At 42.1% G+C, this 27,061-nt stretch overlaps 1 protein-coding gene across 1 annotated transcript in view; it reads left to right on the top strand.

The window, feature by feature from the left end:
- Positions 1-27,061, top strand: part of SLC22A23 (solute carrier family 22 member 23) — a 231,441-nt gene that overhangs the window by 67,318 nt on the left and 137,062 nt on the right. The window contains exon 2 of the mRNA XM_073630978.1: positions 17,154-17,257. Coding sequence (XP_073487079.1) covers positions 17,154-17,257 — 104 coding nt within the window. The remainder of the gene's footprint in view (positions 1-17,153; positions 17,258-27,061) is intronic.

Genomic DNA, 27,061 nt, shown 5'->3' with positions numbered 1-27,061 from the left:
GTAATTTTGCGACTGTTATGAATCGAAATATAAATATCTGGCACAGTGGCGGCGTTTGATGTACAAAAATGCTTTTATTAATTAGTATCTCTGACTTACCAAAGTCACTCAGGTGTTCCGTCAGAATCAGCAACCTGTCTAACGTGTTAACCAGAAGTGACGTTTCGTCGCCGCCATTTTGGTACACTCGTTCACAGCAAGGCTACAGTTAGAAGTTGGCAAGCGGGCATCTTTTTACACTCACCGAAGTCTTGCATTTTATACATATTTTTACCAGTAAACCGAGCTTATATGCTATATAAGCCTACTGGTAAAAATACAGGTAAAATGCAAGACTTCGGTGGGTGTAAAAAGATGTCCGCTTGCCGACTTCTAACTGTAGCCTTGCTGTGGACGAGAGTACCAAGATGGCGGCGACGGAACCTCACTTCTGCGCGGTCTCTCCTCTCCCGGAAGTGACGTCTCACTGGCTGAGACGGACAGACTCTGGCGTACACACAGTAACTTTAAGTCCATCTCGGCCAGCTTTCCAGATTGGACCAGCATTCGCGACCCCCTGGCAATCTGCAATCGACCCCTGGGTTGAGGACCTCTGTTCTAAGGTAAGTTTCACATAATGTGCTAGTATGAGATACATACTAGCACAATATGACATTGCCTTGCAGGTTTTAAAAAAAATGGGCAGGTAGATTCCAGGAAGTAAATGCTGCTTGAATCATTTGCCCTTACTCAAGATGGCCACAGCCAGAAATGCTAGCAGGTTGTTTTTCAAAGTGATTTCTCAAAATAAAGCATAGAGACATGGATGAATGGGGTAGTTTGCTTTGAATATTAAAAATGAATTAAATTGTGTTCTTGGTTTGTGGTGCTTAGATGCAGTGTAGATCTGCTTTAAAGCTGAGCTCCAGGCAGATTAAAGCAAAATACAGTTGTTCAGTGCTGGTTTATGTATTTGAATATACAACAATCATAAGTACTACCTGAATTTGTCATTCCCTGCACAGCAAACCGAGGGAGGGAGTGACACCACTGGTACCCAATCATTGTCTAGTCAGTATGCGGGAAGGTGACACCACTGTATTCAGTAACTCTAACAAGAAATGTGGGGTCGCCCCTCTGGTGGCACTGCTTGGCAGAGCTGTGTGAATCACAAACATGGCATCACAGTTCAAAGATGTGTACTTTTTATTTTGTATTTAGCGGTTTGCCTGCAGTAGAGATTTAAGATGAAAGAGCCAGATGACAGATCTAGTGTCGTTGATTAGATATGCCTGTGTCCTTCATTTCTGGGTTCAACACAAGCACATTCATTATAACAGGCAAGACAGTTACATGGTCCTGTAAGCTGGAAGAAGCAACCAGTCTGGTAACTTGAACAATGGCATTTCACTTGCTGTTTGCATTATTGCTCATTGATGACACTTATAATCTCTCCCCTGTTTGTCTTAACTAGTCAGCTTTTGTAACAGAATTACAGTTGGAAAAAAAAAGGAACACTTGTAAGTTCGGTTTTACATATTTAAAACTATTAAATTCATTCTTAGGACAGTTTTCTTCTTAAGACTGTAAGTAGGTAAAAGAAGGGGAGGATCAGAGAAGACAGGTCAAACAGTTTTTTACACAATGCGCAGAATTAACCCCTTAGGTTCCACAGTGAGTATAACGAGGATGCTTTACTGCATATACACACACTGATTTTTCTGTTGTGGGTTTAGTAACACTTTAAAGAGGAACTGCAGTCTGCTCACATAATTTGTAATAAAAACATCTTTACCATTCTGAAGCTCCCCTCCAACCACTTTGCATATAATTTTATATACACTGTGATTCTGTACTTGCCAAATATGCTGTAGAAATCTCCCTCCACTGAGTCTGGCTGCAACCATTTTAACTGTGGGCAGCTGAAGCTGCTGCCTGTTCACTTCCTGGATTTACACAGAGTCACACCTCCAGCTCTCATTGGCCCTTTTATGACTCATCCCCCCTCCCTTCCTGGCAAACTCTCACGAGAGTGAGTGAAAGAGCTGTGCATGATGTCATAAGGCTAATGACCAGGCAAGAAACAGGAAGTGGACTGTATATGGTATTTACAGGCAGAAAAAAAAATGTTTTACTATCCAAAGTTAAAACAACAAGGGCAGAAGATTTAATAGATGGAAAGATGAAAAAATGACTGAAGGTCCACTTTAAGTCACAACTTAGGCCTCATGCACACAAGACTTTATTTTTAATTCTCCTATAAGCCAGCAACGTTAAAAAGTGTCTAACGCTTTTAAAAATGTTTAGGCACGTTTACAGGCCTCAATCGCTTGGGCATTAATTCATTTAATTGGCCAGAATAAACAATGTATTCTGACCATTGAAATGAATTAGCGCTAAATGTGCCTAGCGTTACCATGCGTTTAGGCACATTTACAAGCGCCGGGGTTTTTTTCTGAACACTGGCAGAGGGTTTTTATTCCTGCCACTGAATGCTGCTAAAAGACTGTGTGCATGGACACATTGGCTAACATGGAGGGTCGTTTAGAGGCTGGAAAAAAAAAGCACCAGGTGTCCCTAACAGCAACTTCAAAAAACGTCATGTGTGTATATGGCCTTACTGTTGCCTCGTTGCATGTTTGGTATGTTTAAAGTGGAGTTCCACTCAAAAATTGAACTTTTTTGGGGGGGACGATTCCGCTTTTCGGAAACGTCCCCCCCTCCGTTGTCACATTTGGCACCTTTCAGGGGGGAGGGGGAGCAAATACCTGCCTAATACAGATATTTTGCTCCCACTTCCAGGCATAGATACCTGCATGTATCTATGCCACTTCGCGTCCCCCCCCCCCCCACTGTCTTCTGGGAGACACACGGGTCCCAGGAAACAGCAGGGACCAGTGGGAACGCGCAGCGCGAGTCGCACATGTGCAGTAGGGAACCAGGAAGTGAAGCCGCAAGGCTTCCATTCCTGATTCCCTTACCGAAGATGGCGGTGGCAGCACCCGAGATCCGAGGGACAGATTGGCTTCGGGTCCCGACATCGCGGGCGCCCTAGACAGGTAAGTGTCCATATTGTAAAAGTCAGCAGCTGCAGTATTTGTAGCTGCTAACTTTTTTTTAAAAAAATCGGCGGAACTCCACTTTAAATACATGTTTTATACGTTTTTTTTGTTTTTTTTATTTTTATAGTATAGATGAACTTAACATCTGTTAGCTGAGCACAGCATGAAATTGCTGTGTTACTGCATGGTTGAGTTCCAGCCAACGAGGAAACTTCCAGCTAAGCTGAAATTCTGTACTTGATGAAACACAAACAAAACACATCTAAACCTGTTTACTAATGCAAACATAGCTGTATAGTTTAAAGTTTCTGTGCAGGGTGCCATTTTCCTTAGCAAGCAGCAGCTGTAATCTGAAATTTCACTATCACTTGCAAAGTGAGGTACGGCAGCGTATTAGTGTGATCCTTAAACGCTGAAGCAAGATTCACATATGGGCTGCTTTGAATATGCTAATATCAACTAATGGCCAGTACAAACAGCTGAAACATTTTATTTTTCTGTGGTGTTACTGAAATGGAATTAAGCCTTAAAAGAGAAGTGTGGGGATTGAAAATAAACACTGATTGCAGCTGCAGCTGTCCCCTGGCGCCTCTACACCGAGAAGCTGCTGGTCAGGCATCTGGGTGGATCCTGACATTCAAGTCAGGATCTCTCCAGAGCCTAGATCGGCTTTGTGACATCAGCTAACAGTGGGCTTTAGCCTGCTGTCGGCTGAAAATGGGTCACAGGAGTGCAGAACTACGTAGCCTGGACCAGCGATTTGATGTCAGCTGACAGTGGGCTTTAGCCCACTGTTGACTAGAAACAGGTTACAGAAGTACAAAACTAAGTGCACTCCTATGACCCTCAGGGAAAGTAGGACCAAAAGAGCTTTGGCCCAACTTCTACTTTAATTATAATGGCATCCCTGTTGAGGAATAAGTTAGCTCTTTAAAGTGGACCTGAACTCAAAAGTGAACAATTGCCTTCTTAAAGGAATGTCCAAAAATGTTAATTGTGCCAACGCCTGAAATAATTACAGTTTTTGGCTTGGATTCCTCCTACAAAATACATGCGTTTCCTGGCATGTGAATGTGCATAGGCGATCCTGTTCCTACAGACCCATAGCTAAATATCTGCAGTATGAAATTGGGCAACTGCTGCCTCCAACTGCTAGTCTTATGAGATTTGTTTAAGTCAGTATTGTGTTGCTCACTGTTATCCTTGCTGGAGAGTAAGCTGTATCTGAGGACCTTCAATGGAAGGATCTCCCTGAATTTATGCTTTCTTCACATCTGCTGCTGCTTCTTGAATATTCCCCCACTAATCATTGGGGGGGTCAGCTCTAATATTAGAATAAAAACCCTCCCTCTTTTACCTAGATGGCTGCTCTTACGCAGAGATAGTGCAGAACATGTCAAGCTAGTAATAGGGAAAAGATCATTTGCAGGGGCCTTCAATCTATACTGGTGACTAGTCCTTTGTCCTCTGCTTACCTATTTGGGCACAGCTTCCACAGTTCAGGACCTCTTTTAGGTCCCATTCACAATTATGCACATGTATTATTGAGCTAATGATACATTTCTTGATGTGTCAAAGCACTACAACACTTGTCAACAAAGCCAAAAAAGCTTGAACATCTTGTATCACTTTCAGAAACTGTAGTTTATGCCCAGCCTGTTTTAATACTGAGTGGTGTTTCTGAAACTTCTAACCTTATGCCTTATGTTAAATACTTTACAGCTGAATAGCAAAATGACTTGTAATTTAATAATGCTTCACAAGGGAGAAAGGATATTCGAGGCAAATCCACTTAGAAGGATCTCATCATAACAAGTTAAACTTTCTAAATAAGAATGAGAGTCAGTGTAGCAAGAGCGGTTTTGTTAATCAATATTCACTGGCAAGAATAAGCCATTAAATATCAGCTGCACTTCATCTTATTTCCACTAATATCATGACAAAAATGTGCCTGTATCTCATGGGTCAGCGTGAAAGTGCTGCCAGTTCTGCACTTTGCAGTTGTAGATATCTCCTGATTACAATTATAATTCATCAGATATTCTTCCATTTAATTACATAAGTTGCAAGACTGTCTGAATTACAGTTTTGTTGATTTCCATTGGTGCTGTGATGGAGGGCTGTTCTCAATAGGCAGACTAGAAATGTTGTTTCAGCATCCTGCCTCTAGGCCTGTTATCTATGTTCGCTCTACTTAGGGATGCAGCCTGAATCCCAGCAAGAATAGCCAAAACAATATGCATATTGGGTTATCAAGTAAGCGTGCCTAAAGCCAAAACTATTTATTTTGCTTAGGGCAGAGTAAGTAATGGTTAGAACCCCTCTCAACAGCTTTTTGCTATTTATTTCCCACTAAAGACAGAAACAATGGAGTACTGTCCGTGATGCTTTTTTATTTGCTCTAACATACAATTTTTTTAGGACAAGCTTTTGGGGTATGTCCCCTTATTTAAGGTCCTAGCAGTACTCTTTCCCAAAAAACGTTTTCTTCATTCATATCCAGGAGTTGCAGTTGTCACCAAAATGTGTCTAACTTGGAAGATTCCCCTTTATTCAGTAACAACTGTAAACGTTTGGATTTCCCATCATTCTCTGTCACGGTGGGTCAAGGGGACACATAGAAAGGTCAGATCTCTTCAATAGAGAATGGATGGCAATAAAAATCCAGCTGAGACTTTAGCACTTTATAGGAGAAGTATGGCCAAAGCTTTTTTGGCCATACTTCTCCTATAGCTCATAGGAGTGCAGTTCGTTCTGCACTCGTGTGACCCGTTTTTGCCATCAGTGGGCTGGCTGACGTCACTCAGCCGGTCCAGGCTCGAAAAAAAAAGATCCAGACTTTACAGGTGGGATCCGTCCAGATGTCAGGGCCAACAGCGGGCTCAGCCTCTCAGCATGCCACTGAGAGCCTGAGCCAGCCCCTCCTGCCCCCTCCACAAGCCAGCATTTCCGCTCAGAGCAGAGGGGGGAGGTCTGAGCGATCAGCAATGTTTGATCACTCAGTTCTTGGGGTAGAATTGGGGGGGGGGGGGGGCAGCTGCAGTTGGGATCAGTGCTGCAGCCATCTAGGGGAGTATGATTTTTTTATTTTTCTGCATTCCTGAACTTCTCTTTTAAATCCCTAACCAAAACTACAGTGGAACCTTGGATTACGAGCATAATCTGTTCCAGGAGAATGCTTGTAATCCAAAGGACTCGCATATCAAAGCGAGTTTCCCCCATAGAAGTCAATGGAAGCGAAGATAATTCGTTCCACATTGACTTCTATGGCATGCAATACCACATGTGGTCAGAGGTGGGGGGGCGCCGGAGAGACTCGGAAATACTTGGAGACCGCTCGGCTGAACTCGGAAACCCTCAGAAAGGCTCTGAAACACTCGGGAACTAAGTATTTCCAATTGTTTCCGAGTATTTCCGAATGGCTCCGAGTGTCACTGGCGCCCCCGCACCTCTGGCCAAATGCGGTACTGCACACCGCAGAGGCTTAAATCCTGCTAGTTTTACGAGACAACACTCGAAACCCGCGTCAGGATTTAAAAAAAATAATTGCTCGTATTGTGAAACGCTCATTAACCGCGTTACTCACAATCCGAGGTTCCACTGTATAAGAAACAAAAAGCCTTCTTTATATTGGGCTAGATAGCATCTCTGGCTAGGAAGTAGATGCTGGCCCCGCATAATGTCTAAACAAGGATTGCAAAGTCCTTCTAGGGAGAAAGGTAGATAAAGGTGTTGCCAGCGGAAGTCCTATGAGCTCTGAGAGAGGTAATAAATAGCAGTAAGAAGGACACTTACACATTACTTAGCACTTGTCCACGTCATGAAAAAAATTTAATGTCGGAGCACTCCTGCTCAAGTGTTAACATAAAAACGTAAGAAGGGTGGTAAAAGGGCCATCACGTTTCATCTAAGTAAATGCCGTTACTTAAGAAAAAGAGCTATAGCTCTAGAAGCCATTTTTAAGAAAGTAAATACAGCCAGCCTACAATTAAATTCACTTAGAATGTTGGCCTAGTATTGAATTTTTTCCATACCTTTTATGTAGTTTAGTTTCTCTTGCAGAGAACATGAGTCATTCACATCGCCCCCTCAGCACTTTTAATGTTTAATGTACCTCCAGTCTTACAAAGTTACTGAGACCACTTTGGATAGACATCACTTAACCTACCAGTATATTATTGGTCTACGGAAGGAGATCAGGGTACCTTAAAAAAAAAAAAAAAAAAAAAAAAAAAAAGCCATACAAATACAGAGAAAAACATATCACCTCCCTTGGTAGAGAATTTGAGCGTTGACCACCCATACATTAAAGAAGTCCCTGCTGATAAAATAATGGTTTATCTTCAAATCTAAACAGATATTAATTTGTCATCTAATAATTTAAAAGAACTGAAACATTTTACATTTCATTTTTTTCCCCCCAAGTTTAGCATTTAAGGTCTGCAAGCTTTGAAGATCTCTGCAGTGAAGCTTCTGATAAGTACTTTTGTTGACGTGCAGATAATTCTACTAAGCAATGAATTTGCAAGGCTGGGCAACAAGCCATTAACTGATTAGTCCATAAAATACAAGTTGAGAGAGCTTGAAATGTTTGCGATTGCTATTGCGGTGTAGCTGAACTTAAAGCGGAAGTAAACCCATCCATAAAACAGTTTTATTTCTGGCACGTGCCGGAAATGTAACACTCCCATTGGTTGTGCTCTCAACCAAACTGTCAAACCATCCAGTGGCTGGTGTCATAACTGATCACATGTGCAGCATCATGACAGTTGTAGATTAAACAGGGGAAAGATAGGGGGGTTTACTTACACTTTAAGCCATTGTTCTTTATTTAATGCACAAATTTGGCTAAAGGTTTTTTAAGCATAATAGTTTACATTTCTTCAGTAGGAGGGCTGGTAGGAAAAATGCTGTATTTAGGAAAAGTCCCTTACTCAAAGTGACAGAGTGTATTTCAACTCTAGTAACATTTGACCTTCTATGAAATGTGTTGTCTCTGTGAAAAATGTCAGTTTCCCTTACAATGTAAGTATTGTACTGTGCAAAAAAGAATGACCATATCATCAACATGTCAATTCTAAAATTATAGATAAACAACATTTTCTGAATACTGGGACCATATTATTTATTCGGAATATTACTTAAAGTGGTTGTACACCATGTACAACCACTTTTACCTACAGGTAAGCCTATATTAAGGCTTACCTGTAGGTGCTGGAAATATCTCCTAAACCTCCACGGTTTAGGAGATATTTACAATAAAGCCCTGCGCGGATGTTGATGGTGCATGCCCCAATGTCTACGGTGCATGCGCACTTTAGAAAGGGCAGATCGTGCCGTTTCTAAAGGGGTCATGTCATGACTGGTGGCTCCTGCGCACATGTGCGGGAGTGACGTCACGTGACTTCGGCCAGTCACAGAACCAGAGTTCAGGGCCCCAGAAGGAAGAGAGGTGAAGATGGACGCTCTCTGCTAGTGGGGACAGCGGTGACATCGCAGGCTTCAGTGTCAGGTAAGTGACACATAATGGGCTACTATGCGATGCATAGTAGCCCATAATGCTTTACCGTTGCAGGGAAATAAAGAGGAAGTAAAACCCACCAGGGTTTACTTCCTCTTTAAACTCCACTTCACACAATTTTTTTTAACCTAAAGGGCAGCTTAGCATTGTAGTTACTTTGAATAACCATGACCTTTTTTAAGAAAAAAAAAAAAAACTTCCATTTTGCCTCTATTGGTGGTCTTGTGAAGGTTAGGAGTCCTCCTCAGCAGTTGCCTGCTACTCGAAAAGACACAAAATCTGTTAAGGTGTCAGAATTTGTAGTGTAATGGTTTTGCATATTATCAGCTTACTCCGAGCCAATAAAGTTAAGGAAATTGATGCAGAAGATGTTAGATTGTAAGCACTCGTCTATTGCATTATATACAGATTATGATTTAGATGCTGTTTTTCTTGAAAAAAAAAATTTTTTCTGTTATGGTTCATTGTGGGAAGATTTTCCCTAACTTCCTGGCTTCTGCAAAAATTAGGGGATGCAAGCATCTCCAGGATAGGAAGGTACAGATGGCATTAAAACCCGCTGTCATACGTTTAAATGCTTAAACTCTTTACTAAAATGTGTTTTTGTTTGTGTTCCGAATGGTGAGATTTTCATCACTTTCATCCCCAATGGGGACACAGATGACATTAAAAACGTAAAGCCTCAAACCCTTCAAGTCTCCATCTAAAACTAAATACATTTCTTAACATGAAATGAAGCGTTTTTGCTGGTGGTTTTAATTTTGCTTGTTCAGTTTTGCCGATTTGTAGTCGAGGCATTAGTAATGTCTGTTGGTGTGCTGTCATTCCATTTTAAGTATATTACATTTATGTCAGCATATCTTTTATTTATTTTGTTTATGTTGGTTAGAGGTGGTTTTACTATAAGAGGCTGGTCCTAGTAATAATATTGTAGACTTTCCACCTAATCCTCTGGAATATCCAATAGTGCTCCAAGGGTGTTGTTCCTTCAAATAAAATGTTTGCCAGGGATGTCAAAATATGTTCTCACAACATTAATATCTCAGTCCTTTCTAAAATACACTCCCAAACAGTTTATATTTTTGATTGAAGAAGACTTGGTAGTCAAAGAAGTGTGATCAGTTGAGCATGCAGACCAGATTAGCGTCATACTTTTTGGTGAGTATCATTGTTTGTATATTTAGCACATCTGCCCATTCACAAATATGTGTCGGGGAAGACTTTGTTGCAAACAGGAATTTGCCAAAACTAAATAAAGTGTTTTGACTGGAGTTGGGTTCTAATTTTGCTTGTTCAATTTTGCTGATCTGTAGTTGAGTTAAATATATCCTATTTTCTTTTTGTATTTTTCTGTGAAATCATGTGCGTTCCTTGATGGGAAGCAGGGGCTGCTGCACATGAGACTGGAAGTATCGTAATTGTTGACCGCCACTATTCCTTATTGTATTAGAACTGTCTAGAAGTCCTCCCCACCCCCCTTACCTCTTCTTTCTCCTGTTTATTTCCCCCTCTACTCTCTGACATTGTGCAATCTGTTTGGTTCTCATTATTTCATTGCACCTATAATACTCCTTATCAACGAAAAAGTCAGTTTCTCAGTTTTGTGACTAAAGCTGTTACCCCCCAAATTAGTTTGTATGTTTCTATACCTGTTTAATCCAATTTTTTTTTTTTTGTGTGTGTCTTGACTAAGGATGAGCTCAGGCGTGTTCGCACACTCCACGTGCAGAGACCACCAGGAACTTGGCACTGCACAGCGCTAATCACAAGCAGTGAGACATTTCCTGATGTGCGGCTGCAGAGATCGGGAAATGTCTCACTGCCTGTGATTAGCGCAGCTCATTACCGACTTCCTGGCGGGCTCTGCACGTGCAGCATGCAAACACGCCGGAGCTCATCCTTAGTCTTGACTTCACCTCTGTACTCTGAAATGCACTCACTATGGGTGCAATTCCCAGATTATGCTGTATTTTTTTGGAACAAGATGTAACTGTAATGCTATTTGTCACTAAATAAAAAAATAAATAAAAACTAAGAACCATATCTCTGTTTAACCACCTCCCTCCCAGCCACTGCACATATACAGCCGGGTGGGCGCTTCCTCCTTCTTAGTGGACGTTCAGGAACGTCCCTCAGAAGGAGGGGGATCGCGCGCGTGGCGCGATCCTGATGCGCTCGTGTCACCTGGACATGGCACATCTCCGATCAGCAGGAGGGCTCTGTGGTTGGCCCTCCTGATCACGTGACGACTGTGTCCAATCACAGCCGTCATGTGATGTAAATAGAAAGCCGGTTGCTAAGCGATCAGCTCTCCTCTCCTCACATGGAAGTTGTCAGTGAGGAGAGGAGAGCGGATTGCTGAAGTCGGCCGGTGATCAGTGAGTATGAGCTGTTTTTTACACATTGATCACCGACCCAGTGTCCCCACACATGTGTCCCCACACAATGTAAAATCACAATGTCCCCAAAACACTGTCCCCAAAACACTGTCCCCACACACATGTCCCCACACAGTAAAAACACCTGTCCCCCACATGTAACAGTAAAATCATATGTCCCAATGATCATCTGCGTACATATGTCCGTGATCACACAAACCAATTATTATACACTTAACAGGATTTTTTTTGCCAAAGACATGGAGCAGAATACATTTTTTCCTTAAATTTATGCCAATTTATGACAAACGTATATTTTATTGGATTTCTTTTAAAACAGAAAATAGAAAATATTGTTTTGTTTTTTTTAAATTTCCGCTCTTTTTTCCGCTTATATCGCAAAAAATAAAAAACTGATTTGTGAATAAATACCACCAAAAGAAAGCTCTATTTGTGTGAACAAAATGATAAAAATTAAATTTGGGTACAGCGTTGCATGACCACACAAAAAAGCTGAAAATTGGCCTGGGAAGGAAAGGGGCAAAAGTGCCCAGTACTGAAGTGGTTAAAATAAAATATCCACTACTGAATCAAGAAAGATATTTATGAATTACTGCCAATGGCATAAGGAAAAAAACGACACCCCAATCGTAACACACCACTTCACTTTCAGTAGATGCAAATTACTAAATGACTGGCTGAATTGCAACTTTTCTGCTGCACAGATATGGTAATATTGCCTAATCCGTTGTCCACAATTCAGACTTTCTTGTCTGCTTCCTTTTGATGGTGCTGTCATATTATATAAAAATAAAAGGCAGCAATTTTGGCATGTGTTTTGGCTCTTAGTCACCTATTGTAGAACAATACAAAATGGACCTAGCTACATGGTATTTTATAAATTGGTGGGATGATAATGGTGCACAGTTGCCAAATTGGGCGATCAATCAGTTATGGACATTAAAGTCCGTCTAAGGCCCTCATATTTTCTTTCTGAGTGATAAATAGGCATTTTCATTGCAAGTTGGCATGTTACATTTCTTAAAAGAAATTGAACTTTTAATGGTTAATGTATCTGTAAAGCTGGATTACTCCTGAATCTTCCTAGACACTGCTGGAGGAGGTAAGAGGGAACTGAACAGGGCGTTTACGTAATTTCTCTAATGATTTTGCTCCTTCAGATGGAACAATGTGCTGTCATTCCAACGGGCTGTGGATGCATCCTTCCATAGCTATTTATTGAGCTATCAATGGTGCGAACATCTAAGCAGCTACTGCAACTTTAAGGCACATTTTACACCAGCAGTTGCGTAAGAACACAGCTGCTGGTGCGTGGTGAGAAGGCTGAGGTGTCAATGCACTGGGAATAGTGCATCCCACAGCAACTTTTTTTTTCAATTCAATGAAATGTCACAAAGTTCTATTTCATCCAAAAAAAGAAATCACACTAGGAAAATAAGTGTAGCATCTAGCACATCAACCAATATAAAGTGATCTACATAAATATAAACATACAGTGCAGCGCTAATCAAAGCAATAATCTACATGAAACATAACTCCTCTAATGTGAATAAGTCCATGTAACATAGTGATAAAAGAATGTCTTCTTCCACCAAATATAGTGATCTGTAAAAAGGTACACCCTTCAGTGATCCATCATCACGTGCTCTTTCAAACACACTTACCAGAATATGTGGGCTCTTTAGACTAAAAAGAGTCAAATGCGCACATTTATCCATAAGGTCTCACTTAAGATGATCTGAACCTCCTCTTGGTTTGGATACTCTGACAATAAAACATCATCTTCCAACCGAAGCTTGTGACGTCATCACGCACCTCGATTCCAGGAAGCAGCCCGTCTGAGCTCCGGGACTGATGTTTACTAGATAAGCGCTTATATGTTTTAATATTGGGAGTAATTAGAACTCTTTTAGTAAATTAGAGTTTACGGTTTTACACTATGCGATTCTTTTGGCTCTTTTCCTACTGCAGGGTGGAACTTTTGAGGTGTGCTTTTGACTCTTTTTAGTCTGAAGAGTCCACATATTTGTTTGAAAGGGCACGGAGGGGGGTATACCTTATTACAGATCGCTATAATGGTTCCACTGGCAGAATCAATAGATATTTACAAAATGTTCTAAGGGATACTTAGAAAAACAGATTGGTACAGGTGTGATTATATGTTTTGACCATAGTGTGATTGTAAGAGTTATAGGCTACCGCGATACTGTTATTGAAACACCTCTATCAACCAGAATCACTATTTTAGATTGGCTCTGAAACCTGTTGATAGATGTACCTGTCATTGGTATTAATGTGACTGAGAATATTAAAATCATATCATTTTGAGGAAAAAAAAACCCCTGCAGGTTCAGTAGAGTGATTGCTTTACAATGACACCTGTACACATTCCATTAAGAAAGACATCTCAAAGCTCTTTCAGGCAATCATAGATAGACTAAGTGCTGTTCCTTGGTCCCTTGAATGGCTGCCTATAATACACAAAGGCGCAACTAAAATGTATTTTGGAATGATTTCATCTGACTGGCCCTGAGTTTAAAATGGGTTAAGTGCCAGAACTGTTTATGTGCTGATACTGGAAGAAAAAGTAATGTAGCCTTGGCAATTGACTTTGGGTAGGAGGAACGCATACAAATAAATGGATACATCTCTGAACTCAGTTTTATATTGTTTTTCATTATTCGTTTTACTATTCTTGGTAGTGTGCCCATAAATCAGATCGAAATGTCCTACAATATGCATTAAGCTTCATGCTAAATGAAGACATCGTTCTATAGAGGACAATAAAATAGCAGTGTCTACAGAACGTTCCTTGTGCAGTATTTTGCATTTTGCAGGTGATTCCTCAGTGAATGTGGATAAGATTTTTGTTGTAGCCCGTGGTATATAAGGGTTCATGCACATTATTATATGACTAGTGTAAATTTCCAAGCAACTTCACACATCCAGGGAGCCACAGGTGCCCCATACAGTCTGCCATACCAGTGCATGGCTGTACACTGTGGTACTCCTATAAATGCTTCTTTGCATCAACTTTTACCTGCTCATGCACATCCCGTGTATTTCTTTATTACGTTGGATGCGCATGCATGGGTAAATGCCGATGCAAACCTTCTGTCACATTAGTAGGGAAGTGTCTCAGAAAATAGTAAAACAGAGCAGATTTTTAGTGTGAGTTGAGTAAATCACAAGATTGGCTGTATGGAATCGCAGCAGTAAATATGTTTTTTTAATTGTGTGTTTAATTTTTTGCCTGGAGTTCTGCTTGTGCATATTTATTAGTGACATTCACCTGAAAGGCATTTCTGGCACAGTTTTACTTTTTTTTTTTTTTTTTTTGATATGTTAACACTTTTTATATGATATTTTATAGATTCTTCCTCAATTAGCTATGTCTGTATATCAGACCACACAATCAACATTTTTTTCATCTTTAACCGCTTCCCATCCAGGCCAATTCTGACATTTCTCTCCTACATGTAAAATTCATCATTTTTTTGCTAGAAAATTACATAGAACCCCCAAACATTATGTTTTTTTTTTTTTTTAAGCAAAGACCCTAGAGAATTCAATGGCAGTCGTTGCAACTTTTTATCTCGCATGGTATTTGCGCAGCTTTTTTTGGAAAAAAAACAGTTTCATTGCTTTAAAAAAAAAAACTTTTAAGTTAGCCAATTTATTTTTTTGAATGATGTGAGAGATGAAGTTACGCTGAGTAAATGGATACCCAAAATGTCACGCTTCAAAATTGCACAGGCTAATGGAATGGCGCCAAACTTTGGTACTTAAAAATCCCCATAGGCGAAGTTTTTACATTTTTTTACTGGTTACATGTTTTGAGTTACAGAGGAGGTCTAGAATTATTGCTCTCACACTGTCGTTCGCTGCGATACCTCACATGTGTGGTTTGCACAACGTTTTCATATGTGGGCAGGACTTACGTCCCCGCACACGGGGACAGGGGCGCTTTAAAATTTTTTTTTTTTTTATTGTTAATTTTACTTTTCTTTTTTTAGTTTAACACTTTTAGAAAAAAAAATTAAAATTTGATCACTTTTATTCCAGTTACAAGGAATGAAAACATCCCTTGTAATAGGAATATGGCACGATCAGTCCTCCTCACAGTGAGATATGGGGTCAATAAGACACCACATCTCACCTCTAGGCTGGGAAACCTGAAATAAAAAAAAAAATAAATAAAACGATCTCGGCTTTCCAGCTGAAGCGGCGCCATTCGTTTGAATTCAGAGGCCGGGCGTGACGTCATAACATCACGCTTGGCCTCCGAACGATCATAGAGATAGGAAATCTCTATTGTCACCATCCGGGCCCGGCGGATCCTGTGTGCGACTCACAGATGGAAGCGGTATAAGCACCAGAGGGCGGCAGGAGAGGGGGGGCATCCCCTCTTGCCGCCCGTAAGAACGATCAAGCAGTGGGACAGCTTTCATCCTTTTCATCCTTATGGTGTAGGGAATCGCCGGCTGAAAAAGCCAATATCTGAATGATGCCTGTAGCTGCAGGCATCATTCAGATATACCCCCGCAAAGTCAAGGACGTCATATGATGTACCTTGGGCGGGAAGTAGTTAAAAAGAACCCTAGTGCTCTGTGCTATCCAATACACTTTAGCTACTGGAACTGCAGTAGAGCTGGCCACCCATGGTGTTCAGGGAACACTGCTAACAGTCAAATGATAGCTGTACAAACAAGCACTTATGTGACCTTCAAGTCCTAAATCCCACCTAAATTATATCTAATCAGAAGACTCCCAGGTGTGACTATAAAGCGGAGTACCACCCATTTAAAAGTCAGCGGCTACAAAAACTGTAGCCGCTGACTTTTAATAGTCGGATACTCATCTGTCCCACGGTCCAGCAATGCGGGCGAACTAGGCCCCGCTCCTCTCCCCCTCCTCTCCGCTGCACCAGCATTGCAACTGTGGGCGCACAGCTGTGTCTTCACAGCCAGGCACGCCATTCGAATGCGCCAGCCACACTGCGCGCTGTGATTGGCCGGGCAATCTTCTGGGACCTGTGAAGATTGCAGGGAGGGAGGGGGAAGAGGTGCATAGAATGCATTAAGATAAAAAACCTTCTGCCTTTACAACCCCTTTAAACTTTGGGGAAAATAGGATGGACAAACAGAGGATTCAATCACATTTTCTACGTTGGAGGAAAAGGCTTTTAAACCACTTTACCACCACCACCACAACCACAACCACTTTAAAGACTACTAATAGCCGTTTCAATTCACATTACACTGTTGTAACCCGCTCTGTGAAAGGCCATTGCAGCCATCGCTGGAGTGCATGCATGTAGTCAATAAGTAGCTTGCAAGGAGGCCACAGAATATCAGCAGCACTGATCTGCAAGGAGGCCGCAGAATATCAGCAGCACTGATCTGCAAGGAGGCCGCAGAATATCAGCAGCACTGATACACAATAAATGATGAAAAAAGGGCAAAACAAATGTTTTATTAACGAAAAAGACAAATATTTATGATATGTAGTGCTTTAGCAAAATAAATGTCATTTAATTAGGATTTACATCTACTTTTAGGGACAGATAATGATGTAAATAATTGTTTTAGTGGTTTCAATTGGAAAAGGCATTCTAAAAAATTTAACAAAGTGGGGAATTTGAGGCATTTAATAAATCCCATACATACTGCGGGTGCAAACATTGTGACCATCTGCTTGGGTTGTCAACTACACAATGCACTTGTTTGAACGAAATTATTATGTGTGGATGGGCTCAGTTGCAGCATACATGACTTGCCCTTTAATTATGGAAGGGGATCAGTAGTACTGTAAGCTTGCAAAGTCTTATTATGTGATTTGGAGGCTGCCCACAGTGTGACATGAAACACGCCAACAAAATGAGCAGTTTTCCTAATTACACTCTATGTCTGTCAACTCTGTGTTATTTATCCTTTTCATGTCATATCATTTACTATAAAAATTAAATTGAAAAGGCACACCATGTATGAATAGAAAGAAATATACTTAACCAGAAATTAACTGTAGTTCTATGCAAGAAGTATGCTTGCTCAATAGTAGAATAGCTTTGGAAGAATGGGTAGCTGTAGCTAGAGGTAAAATACTTTCAGATAGGTAAGATGAATATTGTACCACTCGTTATCACAAAGCCTCTGATTTCATGATGTTCTGTTTTTTGTTTTTTTCTTGCAGTGGGATCTGGTCTGTGACTCCTCATGGAAAGTCCATATAGCTAAATTCTCACTGGTCGTTGGGTTGATATTTGGTTACTTGATAACAGGATGTATTGCTGACTGGTAAGCTGTGTGTTTAAATGTGGTGTTTCACAGTATCCATTTATTTATTTTCTTATACAAATTTTACTAAAAAAATGATATAAAATAGAACCATTGGTTCATTCCCCTGGCCCAGAGGTGAAGAGCAACGGTCATTTTGCATTAACACAAAAGGCAAAAGTTTAAGGCCCCTTTCACACTGTCGGAACGTTCAGGTCCGCCTGTCAGTTTTGTCGACGGACCTGAACGGGCGCTCCATGCTAGTCTATGGAGCGACGGATGTCAGCGGTGACATGTCTGCTGACATCCGACCCGGTCCAATTCGCTAAAATCAGACGGATGCCCCTACGTTCGCATCCGTCCCTGGCGGATCGGATCGGGTGAGATCTGATGAAAACGGACATGCTGCCCATTTTCGTCCAAACTCTCCATAGTAACTAGCGGCGCTCGACAAGCCCCTCCCTGCTCAGTGAGCAGAGAGGGCCCTGTCATCCGCCGGCTCAGTGGAGATCAACAGAAAGATCTCCCGCTGAGCTGGCGGACAGAGGCGGACTCCTAGGCAGCGGATCCGCCTCATGAGAATTATGCCTTAAGAATAAGTTTACTTAAAAAAATAAAAAAATAAATAAATGCAATTTGCTTTATATATATTTTTTAGGCGCCTGGAAAGCATTGCACCCATGATTAGCAGATTGCAGATGCCATGCAGGTCTCCTGCAGATCTGTCAGTGTGAGCTGTCTGTCTGTACATTGGCAGTTTCACACTGAGAGGAAGACCCAGTGAACTACAAGCCAACAGACACAAAGGATATCCAGACTTCTAGTTCATTCATAAACAGAGCTGTGTGAATTAATGACTCGGCCGTGTGGGCGGAGCCCCACATGGCTGCGTTGTTTTCAAAAAGTGACAGTTAGTCTGTGGAACTTCTCCCCGTTTTGCTGTCACAGGGAGAGAGAGGATGTCACCCTAAAAATAGGAGGAACATGTAACAGGTTCCCAAAGGTGAACTTATCCTTTAAGGTAGAAGAAAATGTAAAACCTTCAGCCGTACTCTGTTCCACATTATTGTGTTTCCTGATCAATACAAGACGCAACACAGATAATGGAGCATATACAGTATGCTGACCAAGAGTTGAGGAGTCCTTGCCTATCACCCTGCTACCGCATCATCTCACCCTACCCAGGGGGGGCATCATTTCAACCAGCCCCTCTAGAGAAGCTCTATAGACAGCCATGGGTATATGACATGCCCCTGGCCATCCTGGAAACTTCATCTAAGTGCAATTTTTCACAGATCAATAGGATTTATGTATTGAAAGATAAGTTGTATTGGTGAATTGATGCCATCAAAATTGAGCCAAGCATCCCATACCTCTGGAAATGTTCTGGATTCATATGTAGTGTATCTATTTTTTAAACAGTACAGGTACCCTGTTGACATGAAAGTATTGTTACCAGGTTTGGCCAGTCTTGGCTGGATTAAGCAAACATTTTTTATCTCTTTGTGATATACCAACTTGATGTTGTCAACAAAATAGCTGATCAGCCTTGATTAGGTATCTTTTATGTATACTTGGGTATATTTTATTTATACTCTTATTTTAAATTGAAACGGATCAGTAATGAATCAGCCCCCTATTGTTTATTGTTTTTTTGGTTATTTCCCCAAGATGAATGATGATAAATAAGAGGCAAGACTGTAAAGACAAATGGCCATCGCTATCGCAGTACACATACAGCCATTATTTGCAGCTGTTTCACAGCACAGGTCAGAAGAGTTGTTACTGTCCAAATATTATGTGGTGTTTGCCAAGATTTTCCTTAGACTCAAGCTGCTTTGGTCCATTAAGCCCTCCAATCACAACAGGACAAAAGGGACATATTCGGCTGCACACAAGGAAATTGTAGCTTGTAGCAAGACAGCTGGTCAAGCTCCAAACTAGAACTTCTGATGTGCATCGCCCCCCTAAGGGATTTAAAGCTAGCCTCTAGGCCAGGGATCTCCAAACTACGGACCTCCAGCTGTTGCGGAACTACACGCCCAATGAGGCATTGTAAAACTCTGACATTCAGACATGACTATGCATGATGGGAATTGTAGTGCCTGCACAACTGGAGGGCCATAGTTTGGTGATCCCTGCTCTAGGCAAATATAATAGACACAGATTGATACTGTTCTATTGTTTTTATTCTTTTTATGGCAGGCAGTGTTAGTACCTGAATTTGACGTGTCAGCCTCTTGCATTCCCTGGGCAATGGAGCTCAGCACAAGGAGCCAAGGCCCCAGTCACGACCCATTCAAGTGAATGGGGCCACTTTGTGAGCACCCTGTAAAAGCATGCAATGCATGTTGTTGCAGCGTGATAGCGTGGGGTCTAAGGAGTTAAAGCAGGTGGTGTGGAGGCGATACAGAACCTCCTTATCACCTGCTTTAACCCCTTGGTCACTGTACTGCACAAAGTTGCAGGGTGCTTGCAGAGTGAATGTATCATGCTTGTTGAGCGATACACCCGCCAAGCATGACACAGCATATAATTCCTGCTGCGGCCGTGGCCTGTGTACACCCCTGGCCACTGCAGCTAAAGGGAGTGTAAATGAGCCCTTACTTTCCTAACCCCCCTATAGTAGTTGCTTTCTGTTGTCAAGCTGGTGTTAAGTCCTTGATGGCAATTAAGATTGTGTGCAAGCTTCCTTTGCAACTACCGGTGGGTAGTTGGGTCCCCCAGGGTTCTGTGCTGGGACCAATCCTATTTAATTTGTTCATAAACGACCTGGAGGATGGAGTAAACAGTTCAATCTCTGTATTTGTGGACGATACTAAGCTAAGCAGGGCAATAACTTCTCTGCAGGATGTGGAAACCTTGTAAAAAGACCTGAACAAATTAATGGGGTGGGTGACTACATGGCAAATGAGGTTCAATGTAGAAAAATGTAAAATAATGCATTTGGGTAGCAAAAATATGAATGCAATCTATACACTGGGGGGAGAACCTCTGGGGGTTCTAGGATGGAAAAGGACCTGAGGATCCTAGTAGATGATAGGCGTTAAAAAGGGATCAACTCCCCGAGATAAAACGATAATTCTCCCGCTCTACAAGACTCTGGTCCGGCCGCACCTAGAGTATGCTTTCTAGTTCTGGGCACCGGTCCTCAGGAAGGATTTACTGGAAATGGAGCGAGTATAAAGAAGGGCAATAAAGCTAATAAAGGTGTACAATGGGAAAAATACCGCGCTATAGTACACAAAGAGTTTCTTGCAAATCTTGCCACAAAGAATATAATGTGAATAGCCAAACAAAAAATCTCAAATCGGTGGTTTTCAAAATTCTAAGCAAAAGCAGCCGCTCTATGTGGGATACACACAATGACATAAATAATAACAGAGGTAGCAGCGCTAATATCCCTAAAGTGAATAAATGATAATTAAATATAAAATTAACCTTAAATCTTACCTAAAAGAATATTACCAAAAAAATGTGTGTGTCAATAAACTTAATATGTTAACCCAACACTGATTAAGTGATACAGCATTAGCAAGGCGACAATTTAGTCCATAGAAGGTGTTGTGAGAAGGCCTAGGCTCAAATTCCAGTCTTCTAGGTGAATAAATGAGTGATTGGGTAATTAATTCCTCCACCGCACCACCGTGAAAGCTCAATAAGAAATGCGCGCTTACCACAAGGCAAGCCCAAAGGAACTTGCGACCTTAACCCGGTCGGGGCCTTTATCTGGATGGACTGGTTAGACAACAATACTCCACTTCCTATATCCAGAGGGGATGATGAAAAACACTGCTCCACCAAGCCACAGGGGATCGGTCACACCATGGAGGATGTAAATGCAACTCCAAGTTAAGGGATGGTTCCCATTCGGAGGTTCCCCGGGAAAAGAAAGGGAAACACCATAGCGTAATCCGTGTGTATGATGTAGCTGCTCAGACACTGTACTCTTACCGGCCTCTGATCACTAGTACATGTCAAAGCTAATAAAGGGTCTGGAGGATATTAGTTATGAGAAAAGGTTGCAAGCATTGAACTTATTCTGGAGAAGAGACGCTTGAGAGGGGATATGATTTCAATAAACAAATACCATAGTGGTGACCCCACAATAGGGATAAAACTTTTTTGCAGAAGGGAGTTTAATAAGACACGTGGCCACTCATTAAAATTAGAAGAAAAGAGGTTTAACCTTAAACTACGTAGAGGGTTCTTTACTGTAAGAGTGGCAGGGATGTGGAATTCCCTTCCATCGGTGGTGGTCTCAGCAGGGGGGGCATCAATAGTTTCAAGAAACTATTAGATAAGCACCTGAACGATCACAACATACAGGGATATACAATGTAATACTGACATATAATCACACACATAGGTAGGACTTGATGGACTTGTGTCTTTTCTTTATCGTACATCATAGGACACAGGGCCTCAAGTAATTACTTGGTGGGTTATGAGCCTACCTTCAGGTGTTGACACTGGTATAACCAATACAGGAAGTTGACTCCCCTATATAACCCCTCCTACTTCCAGGAGTCCTCAGTTTTTTTGCCAGTGTCTAAGGTGTTGGTCACGAGTGAACATGTGCTCTGAGGAGCCCCAGGGAGGGATCTATGCTGGATTTAAAAAACCTCCACAACCGGATCCATCCTCGCCACTGAGGCCATAGGATGGTACCTGGGCCTCGCATTGAAAACGAGGTTTTGCCTGTAAGCTTCTCTTTGAGAGCTGGACCCTAGGAACCAGGACTCTTTTTGGTTTTTCATATTACCTAAAGTTGTTCCTGAGGGGTGCTATACAGGTCCAAAGGAGCGGAACCCCTATTTAAAGGGCCCCAGTCTTTGAAGGTTTAACTACGCTGCCCGCCGTGATGGGTGAAAGTTGGATCTATCTGTTAAATCATCAGTATATATATATGTATAACTGTATGCCTTAAAATGTCTCCTCTAGAGGGAGTATATTACACTTACCTAGTACGGTGCATTTTCAGCAGCTCTGTGTCTGGCTATAGCAGCGGGTGTGGTCCCTGCAGCCAGAGGGGAGTTCGTAATTGAACAGATGGTGTTCCTCTTCTGAGGGATCTAAAGGGGTTACAGCAGTAGTTTATGAACATACAAAACCAGCCATTTGCATTTTTTTGTGTAAAGTCTTCCTTTAAAACTAGGAGCTCAACAAACACTGCTGATAAAAATTCCCCTCCCCCTCCCCTCTCCTCCTGGAGAGGTGTGGTAACAGCTGACACTTATGTGTAATCAGGTTCTCACCTGAGGCTTAACACAGACGCTCTCAGTTCATATCCTGAAGACAGAAGTCTGTCACACTAAGACACAGGAGAGCTGGGCATGTAAAGGTGTGTAAACAGGCATTTCCAGCACAGGAAATATTATGGTACTCAGCATCAAAGGCTGATCCTTATGGCGACATTGTTTTCTTTTGCTAAAACTATTGTTCAGCAAATACCATAATTTGTTAAAGTGCCTCTGCTGTTGTGCTTAGCACATTTGATGTCCAGTGTACCACAAAAGTACCAAGGATTCCACCCCCAGACGCTGGGAACTCCAGTCATGCCTCCACACTGTCATCCTCTCCGGAGATACCTGACATGGCAAGCCAGGGTGAATCATTGGAAGCAATTGGTGGTGCAACTGCTTCTCACACTTCAGCCCCTGTGTATGTGACTGAAGATGCATTCTCCTCTGCCTTGTTGCCCTCCTCAAACCCCTTTTTCCAAGGGAACAGTGGGCACAGGATGAGGTGTTATCCTCAGGTGATCACAGGGAAAAACGAGCCAAATTTTCCTCTGCGGAGGAAACAACAGTTGATGAACCTTATGCAACCACACAATCTGACAGATTGATGGTTCATTCCACTTTTTATACTACTCCTAACAGAGTAAGCTGAAAGTCCAGGTCCCTTCTTTGGTTTTTAAAAAAAAAAAAAAAAAAAAAAAAAAGAAAGAAAAACTTTTACAGCTCTTATTTATGCTGAATGGTATCATCTGGATGAGCATTTTTTCCCTCCAAAGAGTTTCTCAGTTCTCTATCATGGAGGAAAAATTCACAAAGGTTGGAAAGTACCAGCAGTAGACGCTGCGATTTCCAGCATCAATAAAGATGCATAATTGCTTAAGCATCTAACAGATAAGGAGTTGGAATTTTTTTGTTAAAATCCTCCTACCAATGGCGATATGTTTCGCCATAGTACTAAGTATAAAATTGATGCGCTTTAAATAAATAGTGCACAATATGCTGCTGCGACTAAGCTTAAATCCAGGAATAAAAAATGCATACATGTGAATAAAATAGATAAATATTTATGGTGCTAATAGATGAGTTCAAATTGCCAAAATAAATCTTCAAATTGGTGATGTGACGGTGAATATAAATAAAATAATAATGACACTCTGAGTACAATGTCCAGGCAGAGATAAATAGTGAGGGAAAGTAAAAATAATTAAACAGTTCCTTCCCTTAATCCAGATTGATTGACTCACTGGGTTAGATCGTTTGTATCAGGATATTTAGTTTTTCTTGCATCCCACTTTAGCCATAATACTGCTGGTGATTCGGCTCTCAGGATAAAGGTTTTATGCAAAGCAAGCAAAGAAAAAATAGATCATTGTGCAGTGAACTTACTAGATAGTACACAAGCAAAAACAGGGACAAGAGATAAACTCACAAACTCCCGGTCTATTAGAAGCATTCAAATATGCAGATTGCAGTCAGCCGCTGTGGACGCGGTTTCCCATAGAGAAACAGCTGCTGTTAACCTTCAGGTGTATTGCAGCACTGAACGTCCTAAGCTCCTCCCACGCGTTGCATCACTGACACGTGACTTTCTCAAGGATCCTTAGGACCCTGTGGTTAAAAGGGTTGGTCAGCCGAAGCATCTTGCAAAAAAAGGGTGTCTGACCAGTTTCCCTTTTCATTGGGGAAGGTTTGGTGAAATACATCCAAATGATCTCTAGCAGTAAAGCTCTTTTGTCCAGTAGAAGGTATAAATGTCCTTTTATTTAAAGTGAAGCCACAACAGCTCACAGGTTAAGTACTCTGACAGCCAGTGCAGCCATGGGAAACTTCCTGAAAGATATGGGTTCAGATCCACATGTCGGAGTTCACTAGTAAAGGAGCCACTCCTCACAGGTTAACTACTCTGATGGCCAGCGTAGCCATGGGAGGCTTCCTGAAAGACCTGGGACCTCGTCCTCACGTTGGCTCCTTGTGACCTTGGACAAGTCACTTAAACAGATTCCTTCCCCTGCGCAGGGACAGCTGCCTCTAGGCAGCAGTGACAGCCTCCACCGTCAGACTCTAGGGCATGATTTCCAAGAAATACTGTTCAGATCTGTGCGACTTCAAGGTAGTCCCTGCACTACTTTGGTATCACTTTGATGCGACTTGAGGTCCATAAACCTCTAGAATACACAGACATTGTTTCCTGTCACATCAAAATCGCGCCCCGACGTATTCTCGGCGGCAAAGGATCACAGTAAAATCACGCAACTTTGGGGTTCCAATAGTGGAAACTGAGCCTAAGAGGAGAAAATATTCAGCCCCTGTATACATGATTGAAGATGCGTTTTTCCTATGCCCTGCAGGGCCTAGAAGGAAAATTTGTGATTTTAATCGCATCCGCTATCCAAGGATGAGAAGCGTGTTAGATCCCCCTCCCCCACCTGAGATCCCTTATCAAGGGAACAGTGGGTAGAGGATGAAGGATTCCCCTCAGGTAATCAGGAAGAAAGGCAAACCGATTACTCCCCTGCAGAGGAGACAACTAGAGTTGAACTTTTTTTCAGCCTCGCAATCTGAGAAATTGCTGGTACAAACCTCTTACAGAGATGATTTGTGCCTCTTTCAAGCTACCTCTAGTAGAGTCAGCTGATAGTTCTGTTTTTTCTTAGGTTCCTTGGAACCTTCTCTGCCTTTTTTATGCGTTTCCTGTACATGTACAGAGCCACGCAGAAATTCAACAGATCTATTCTTGATCTAAAAGAATCTAAATCAGTTCCTGAAGATCCGCTCCTTTTTATGGAGTCGATCAAGTCAGTAGTTTCTATCCTGCAAGGAGGAAAACTTCTGGCGCCTATCGGCATCAGGGATGCATATCTGCATGTCCATATATTTCCCGCTCACCAAAGGTTTCTGCGGTTTGAAGTAGAACAGCAGCATTTCAGTTTATAGCCTTGCTCTTTGGGCTAGCTACAGCACCTCGAGTGTTCACAAAGGTGCTAGCCCCACCTGTAGCCAGGTCAAGGGCACAGGGCTTAAACAGTCTTGGCATACCTAGACGATCTATTGCTAATAGACCAATCGCTGTTCGGAGTAAGGTGTACGCATTACAACCAGTTACCTGGAAAGGTCTGGGTTGCATTCTCAACCTAGTAAAGTCTCCATTAAAATCGCTAACAAAGGGCTGCAGTATTTGGGTCTGATCATAGATACAGCCCAGAAAAAGGGTCTTCTTGCCCAGAAAAAAAACAAAAAAACAAAATAAAAAACACCACTCTATAAAAGAGTTGGTGCGGATGGTCAGGTCAAAAGGAGGTCCCTCCATTCACCTTTGCATGAGGTTGTTAGAAAGGATGGTGGCTTCATTCGAAGCAGTTCCCTTTGCCCAGTTCCATTCGAGACTGTTGCAAAACAGTATTCTATTTTCTTGGTACAAAACGATCCAAGCTTTGGACTTGCCAATGCGGCTGTCCCCAAGGGTGTCCCAAAGCCTCAATTGGTGGTTACTAAAGAATGTCCTAAAGGGTAAATACTTCAAACCACTTTTCTGGAAAGTGGTAATGACAGAGAAGACAACTGTCCAAGGACAGTGTTCAAGAACCGGAAGAGCCTTGCCCATCAACATCCTAGAGATTAGGGCAGTGCGTCTGGCTCTAAAAGCCTGGACTTCCAGGTTAAGGGATTGTCCCGACAGGATCAAATCCGTCAATGCCACGGCTGTGGCCTATATCAATCACCAAAAGGGGCACCAAGAATCTCTCAGTGCAGAGAGAAATGAACCATATTTCTAATTTGGGCAGAAAGAAATATTCCGTGCCCATCGGCACTCTTCATTCCGGGAATAGAGAATTGGCTCGCGCACTACATGTGCCGCCAGCAGATTATTCCCAGGGGAATGGTCTATTCACCCCGACATGTTTCGGGCTGTTTGTCAAGGATGGGGGACTCCGGATGTAGATCTTCTAGCATCCAGTGCAACATAGAGTTATGCCGCGTACACACGGTCGGACTTTACGGCGGACTTTGCCCGGCGGATTTTTCGACGTACTTTCCGACGGACTTTGTGAATGAACGGACTTGCCTACACACAATCCACCAAAGTCCGTCGAATTCGTACGTGATGACGTACGACCGGACTAAAACAAGGAAGTTCATAGCCAGTAGCCAATAGCTGCCCTAGCGTGCCTTTTTGTCCGTCGAACTAGCATACAGACGAGCGGACTTTTCGACCGGACTCGATTTCAACGGATAAATTTTAAACAAGTTTAAAATCTAAGTCCGTCCAACTTTTGAGAAAACAAAGTCCGCTGGAGCCCACACACATCGAATTGTCCGACGAAATCCAGTCCGCCGGGCAAAGTCCGCCGTAAAGTCCGCTCGTGTGTACGCGGCATTAGTCAACTTTGTGTCCACAACAAAGGATCCATTCGCATGCAGAACAAATGCATTGATACTGTGGGATCAGCTTTTACTGATCTATGCATTTCCCCCTATTCAGTTGCTGCCTTGACTTCTTTGCAGGATCAAGCTGGAAAGAAAACCGGTAATTCTGGCAGCACCAGCATGGCCCAGAAGGTCATGGTATGCAGAGGTCGTAAAG

This window comes from Aquarana catesbeiana, linkage group LG05 (genome assembly GCF_042186555.1).
Source record: "Aquarana catesbeiana isolate 2022-GZ linkage group LG05, ASM4218655v1, whole genome shotgun sequence".
Taxonomy (NCBI): domain Eukaryota; kingdom Metazoa; phylum Chordata; class Amphibia; order Anura; family Ranidae; genus Aquarana; species Aquarana catesbeiana.
This window is presented reverse-complemented; position numbering and strand designations above follow the sequence as displayed.